Source organism: Trypanosoma rangeli (genome assembly GCF_003719475.1).
Source record: "Trypanosoma rangeli strain AM80 chromosome Unknown Tra_15.4_contig_00071, whole genome shotgun sequence".
Taxonomy (NCBI): Eukaryota; Euglenozoa; class Kinetoplastea; order Trypanosomatida; family Trypanosomatidae; genus Trypanosoma; species Trypanosoma rangeli.
The window spans coordinates 37,589-43,687 of record NW_021705812.1 but is presented as its reverse complement, the minus strand read 5'-3'; the positions used below and the strand labels follow the sequence as shown (position 1 = coordinate 43,687).

Sequence of the window (6,099 nt, the reverse complement as noted above, 5' to 3'; positions counted from 1 at the left end):
GCGTGTAATATATATATATATATATATATATATATATATATATAATGCATCCGTGGAAAGACAGCAAGAAAACAGTAATTAAATATTCCACAGAAAGAGGTAAGTAAGGGTGAATGGTGTAGTATAATCTAGGGGGAGTCGAGAAATCAATGCGAAGGAGTAAGTCAGAGCATCACAGATGCAAGAGAAATTCACTGCATCGTTGCGTCCAACCTGCTCCACGTTAGTGAACCCTCCTCCCACGTCATATTTTGAGACCTCATTCTACATTTGTATGGACAATGATGATGCTTCTGTTGCTGCAGTGGTGACTCGGGTAAACGGCACAGCGTCCGTCGGGGGGCCGGGGTGTCAGAATGGTGTTCACTTCCTCACTGCTTGCGGATGACAGGCACCGTCGCCCCTGCAGCCAAAGAACTCCTGACAATTCCTACTGCCGGAACAAGATGACGAAAGACCCAACCTCCATCTTCTTAATGAAGAGTGGCGACGTCCCGGATGGGGAACGAACATCTTGCGCTTTTTCCCAGTCGCGTCCGATGCAACAGGCGGTCGCTGCGGTTCCCGCATCTCATCAGCCGTGTTCGGCCGCGGCACAGTTGCCTGGGGCGCCTGTGACTTTGGCGGCACCTCACAGTTGCGTGTTGGAGGATACTCCAGTGCGGGGGTCAAAGGCTCAGGCTCGGCGGTGTTTGTCACGGCAATCTCCATTTTCTTGCGATACTCCGAAAGGAGCTCACGAAAGCGTTCATTTTCCTCGCGGAGACGGTCCCGCTCATTCTCGGCAGACTCCATTTCATCCTCAACGACACTGAGCCTGTCACTGTCCTTCTTCAGCTCTGAGAAGCGCATTAACAGGCGGAGCCGTTGTAATTCACGCCCCTTGACCTCCCACGCACGCAGCGCGGACTCCAGCCGCCGTACCTCCTGCCATGCATCCTCTGCCTCACGTCGGGCCGCTGCGCAGTCGGTGCTCTTTTGTTTGCTCTCCACTTCAAGTGAGGCGATCGTCGCGATTAGTCCCTTAGACCTCAACTCAGTGGCACACGTCATCTTCGTTGCATCGTCGCAGCGATGCTGCAGGGCCTCAAAGGACTCCTGCAGCGCCTTGTTGCACTCCTGCAGTCGCTTTACAGTTTGGTTCAGTCCTGCCAGCTCCACCTTTTGGCGTCGCACCTCCTCGTCTCTAACTTCTAACGCACGCTGCATTTCAGCGACCTCCCCGTGCAACCGTACATTCTCTGCAGCTAGGTGTTTTCCTCCTGCATCCATTTCAACACGCGAAAAATCCTCCCCACACATCGCGGCAGGAGGACGCGGCTCACCTTTGTGCAACACTGCGGTGATATCCACAAGGATGACTGGATCCACCGCAACACAGGGACTTGCAGACGTGTTGGCGGCGCCACCAACGCGTTCCTGTTTTGCGTGAAAAAGGGAAGTCGTAACCTTCTCCTTACTTGCTTCTTCCCAGGTGTTGATGTAGACGGAGTCCATCTGGCTGACGTCACGGTTATTCCAGCAGTTGAGAGGAACTTCACTCATCCACCCGTCAAACTTCTCTGCATCTATTTGCGATGATACATGCCGTAGTGAGGTGATGGTATTGTTCGCTTCCACAGCCTGCGCCCATTCGTTGCGCATCCTCCGTGTGACGTTTCCTTCTCCAAAGTTTCTTGGCTGCTGCAGCGGTACTTCCGTCGTGGACGGATCTCCCGGCCGCCCGAGGGAGTCCAGCAAAAACGCGCATTTATTGGAAGTCAGCAGTGCCTCCTGTAGTACATGCACTTTCTCTTGCAGGCGATGCACAATTGACAGGTACGCTGTGGGGTTCAGTTCACCTCCCCCCTGTTTTGTAGCGGGAGAGAGAAGATGGACACACCTCTTGCAAAGTTGTGAGGCGCCACTGCCATCGTCTCTGGAGGAGGACTCACCACAGCTTTCCGCCGTGCTTGGCAATGAACCCACATCGCTGGCAAGCTTGCAAGTGACGGGGCCTGCCTGCTCCTGCGTCATCACATCGACAGGCATTCCCAACGTAAGGAAAGATATCTCTTTATTTGGCCTACAGCCCCAAACGGCGGAGGACCGAGAGCAAAAATAAAATCAAAGCGAGAGAGAGAGAGAGCAGTTTACTCTTGGGGCGTTGCCGCCTCACACATTTGCCACCACCACCGTCACCAACACAGCACAACAAAACAAGAAAAACAACGACAACAACAAAAGGTCAATTGCACACACACACACAACAAAAACTAAACAAAAAAGGAACACCAATTAGGGCTCAAACGCCTCCGCTCGTTTGATAAAGTCCTTGGAAGGGATGATCCACCCCACCGCCACGTATTTGCTGCGCAGAAGTTCATCCCAGTCTTTCAGTGCGGCGAGGTGAGCGTCCGAGAGCGTCGTCCAGTCCGCGTTGGACTCCTCCCGCCCTACCTTCACCTTTCCCAAATGCCGCGAGCTGTCACGGCCTGCAAAGGCATTGTATGGTGCATTGACGCCGTACATCTCCATGGAGCAGCTGTAAATAACTCCCCGCACGCTGACAAAAGCTAGAGGCTTCTTGACTCCATCGTACTCGCTCAGCTCTTCTAGTGTATAGCCGCGTGGGATAAAGACGGACTTGGGCGCCAGTTCAACAAGGTGCTGCCTTGTACGCAGAAACAAGTGAAAGAAAATGAGAGCCATTGTGCCGACAATGAAGGAGAGAAGAAGATGGAAAAAAGTAAATTCTGTTTGTAACCCGAGTCCCATTGCTTCTGAGTCGTATTACTCTGTTGTTGTTGGTGGTGCTGTTTTTTTTTTTCGTCCCACTTTTTGAGTCTATGCAATGCTGGCAACGACCTTTTCTGTCCTTTATCCTTTTACTCTTTCCCCGCTCTTCTCCTTCGGCGCGGTGTGGCTGATGTATTGTGTGTGTGTGTGTGTGTGTGTGTGTGCCGCACAGCAATCCCTCTGCGTCGCATCCCACAGACGGAGGGAGAACAAAATAGGTGGTGGTGGTGGGGAGGAAATGATGGCTGGGTTCGCCTCCACACACACAAAAAGGAAAAAAAAAAAGAAGGCAAACTGATATGGACCCCAGGCACAAATCTTCTCCAACCGTCACGTGTCCAGGCATCTGCAATATATATATATATATATTCCGCTCTGCGTCTCTGCGATATGGAAATAAAAAAAAAAAAAAAGAAAGTGAACCAACATTTTCTCTTTGCCTTGTTATTTTTTACCGTGCCTTGTAAAGACAAGGCAAAGAGAAAATGCGATACACCCACATAGGACCGCCTACTTGCGTGGCTGACAGCACCACCAACTGCTCTCTCAGCGGGTCAGTCCTGGTGGAGGTGCAAACCAACAATGCCGTCCTCCTGTAACTCCGCCTCCAACTGTTCTACCGAGTACGTTGGCGAAAAACTTAGAAGAAAAGACGCGATGCAGCGGATGAATACATACAGCACCTTCCGAGGCAAGGAGACGCGCTGGCGGCGATGGGGGTGGACTCCAGATGGTGCCGCTGTCTGGGGGGAATTCCGCGCACCGGTTCTGTGCCCACGCTCTATTCGGATCGACGCAAACGCACGCTGCACGGCGAGAAACACCATATAAAAGAGAAGCATCAAAAAGAAGTAATAGAGGGACAGCTCTCTGAATAAAAGGAAGGTTGCCACAAGTACCCGCCCCAAAAATTGCACAGCGTTTAGAATATCGGCAGGACGCAACTCAATCCTTTCCCAGATGTTAACAACGGCTTCGGCACGCTGCTGCTGTTGATCGGGTTGCTGAGCCTGCTCCCACCGCTCCCGAACCGAGGCAGCAGAAGCAGCAGCAGCGGGGGAGCTCGCACCCACGTCATTCTGAAATGCGTTGGCTTCGCGGTGCATCTGGTATAGCTGCCTCTGTTGTCTCTCGTAATAGACTCGGTACTCCTCCAATGACAATATGCGCCTCGACTTTATTTCCTCCTCGCCATTGCCTCCAGGCGACGGGCCAGCGTTAGTGGACATACGGCGTGCTTCTTTGCACCTTTACCAATTCCCTTTTATCCTTTTGTCTCCTGCCGCTTTATTCGCTGTAGATGGAGCAGAGGTATAGCAAGTCCCTTTCTGTTCCTTCCAAGCAACCGGCCAAAGGTAAATCACTACTCACCCAAGGGGTAAAAGCAAAGAAGGGAGGCGAGAGAAAAAGGAAAGAAGCGTCTTCGCTGCAGTCCCTGACTGGGGGTGACCGCAACGAATTTTGTACTGCAAACGAGTCACCCTACCAGCACAGCTGAGGCCGGCACGGAAGCAGCCGCCATGATTATTACCATTGTATATATTTGTTTAGGAGTGTGGAAATAAATAAAAACAAGGTTGAGGGAAATGATAAAAATGAATTGAGTGAGTTTCTGGGCCATCTCCATGCACCATCACATAACTCCATTCCACCACAAGTACCGGACCAATGACAAACCGCCAGGAAACTTACGCGTAGCCAAACTTTTTCAGCACCTGCAGGTTGCTCTTGGAGACCTTCGCAAGAGCTTCCTTGCGAGCAGCCTTCCAAGCGACGCGCAGCTTCTCCGTCTTCTTGTGGTGACGGGTTGCCTTCTCCACGCGAGCCGTCTCGAGCTTCTTCACAACATCGCTGTACTTCCAGCCAACGTGCTTGCACATGTTACCCAGCACCGTGTAAGGACGCTCACCGCGGTAGCAGTAGTGACGCTGAGCCTTGGGGATCACCACGCGACCACCAGTGCGCACAACGTTCGTGGGAACACCCTCGTACGCCACAAGCTGGCGCAGCGCCTTCTGACCGCGCTTCGTGTAGCGGGGCAGCATGGACCGCACCGTACGCAGGAAGATGTCAGAGGGGCTGCGGTGGTGAAAGGGACCAAGCTTTGGGTTTGACAGCTTCCGCTTGCGGAGGAACTGCAGATACTTGATCTTGTTGCGGATCTCCGTCCCCGCAATTGTCAGCTGCTCGCAACGTACAGCCGTGATCTTCTTGCCAAGCAGAAGCTGCTTGGCGACGATGGCGGCGGCGCGCCCCAGCACGTGATCCTTGAGGTCCACGACAATAATCTCGGGGCGGTGCTTCTTGCTGCCCTTACGGGAGCGGCGGTCTACCTTCTGGCGGGAGGGCAACACCATTTGGGGCAACTTCACTCTTTTCTTCGGTAATGCGGTGCGTTGAACACAAAGCAGGGTGGGGAGAAAACGCGAGGGATAGTCCAAGCAAAAACATGTGAGGAGACAGCGCAACACCAGCGCATCTATCCAACACCTCAGGTGCACGCAGCGCTGCAGTAAACACTAGCAGCACCGCCGTGTGGAAAAACCAAGGCGTGCAAGTGAACACTCACTCACTCACCCACACGTTTGGGTGCGCTCCACAAGCGTCTGAGCCACAGCTGCTGCTTTAGCAGATATATAAAATCAGAGCAAATACAAAAAAAAAAACAACCTACCACCACCAAAAACAACACGCACACACAACCAAACAAGAGGATAAAGGTGAAGGTCCCACCGAAACCGTAGCGATGGTGAGACAAATACCTGAGTCAGTGTGGTGCGAAGGGACAACGGGGCACACACGTATACACGAATTCGCCCCGCGTTCATTCCTTTCCCCAAGGCAGCACATTGGAGCATGAAAGGCGGAAGCATACACGCCCTGCACAACAAAAGACACACATGTGAATTCAGAGACTCAAAACTAATCCCACAAGCACACACACACAAAACGCAGCAAGTGGGCAACGACCACTCGATGGGCCATGCATGCACCCGCACGCCCACACCGAGAAACACCAGAGAAAACAACACCGCATAATAAGAGATACAAAAACAACGCCGTCAGTTTACATGCATAGAAAGGACATGCGTGTGTCCGTATTCAGAGAAGGAATTGTATGAGAAAGCCTGTAAGTAGCTGTTCTCAATGGGGCAAAAAAAAAAAAAGATGAGGTCTCAAGGAAACACACACGTAAGCATAGATTCTTGTGCATTTTTGCATGCATTGAAAACGGGAAGCTAAATGAAATCCAACCTCGTCAGCAGAAATAAAACAAGACACAGACACCAAAAAAAAAAACACACAAAAGGCACTTTGTTG

General features: G+C 51.9%; 4 protein-coding genes across 4 annotated transcripts, besides 5 other annotated features; all 4 read right to left on the bottom strand.

Annotated features, from left to right (window-relative positions):
- Window positions 1–7: 7 nt before the first annotated feature.
- Window positions 8–44: a microsatellite.
- A 319-nt stretch (window positions 45–363) lies between these two features.
- Window positions 364–2,031, bottom strand: TraAM80_02930 (uncharacterized protein; the record flags this gene model as incomplete). Its single annotated transcript, XM_029379918.1, has 1 exon — window positions 364–2,031. One exon carries the CDS (start codon window positions 2,029–2,031, stop codon window positions 364–366), a length of 1,668 nt encoding a protein of 555 aa, XP_029240341.1.
- Window positions 2,032–2,178: 147 nt separating this feature from the next.
- Window positions 2,179–2,277: a microsatellite.
- TraAM80_02929 (membrane-associated progesterone binding protein 2) lies at window positions 2,278–2,691 on the bottom strand (the record flags this gene model as incomplete). Its single annotated transcript, XM_029379917.1, has 1 exon — window positions 2,278–2,691. The coding sequence occupies one exon, from the start codon at window positions 2,689–2,691 to the stop codon at window positions 2,278–2,280; it is 414 nt and encodes a 137-aa protein (XP_029240340.1).
- Window positions 2,692–2,914: 223 nt separating this feature from the next.
- Window positions 2,915–2,942: a microsatellite.
- A 187-nt stretch (window positions 2,943–3,129) lies between these two features.
- Window positions 3,130–3,147: a microsatellite.
- A 25-nt stretch (window positions 3,148–3,172) lies between these two features.
- Window positions 3,173–3,195: a microsatellite.
- Window positions 3,196–3,332: 137 nt separating this feature from the next.
- TraAM80_02928 (uncharacterized protein) lies at window positions 3,333–4,007 on the bottom strand (the record flags this gene model as incomplete). The annotated part of the gene is made up of 1 exon (XM_029379916.1): window positions 3,333–4,007. One exon carries the CDS (start codon window positions 4,005–4,007, stop codon window positions 3,333–3,335), a length of 675 nt encoding a protein of 224 aa, XP_029240339.1.
- Window positions 4,008–4,466: 459 nt separating this feature from the next.
- TraAM80_02927 (60S ribosomal protein L13a) lies at window positions 4,467–5,135 on the bottom strand (the record flags this gene model as incomplete). Its single annotated transcript, XM_029379915.1, has 1 exon — window positions 4,467–5,135. The coding sequence occupies one exon, from the start codon at window positions 5,133–5,135 to the stop codon at window positions 4,467–4,469; it is 669 nt and encodes a 222-aa protein (XP_029240338.1).
- Between the last annotated feature and the right edge of the window lie 964 nt (window positions 5,136–6,099).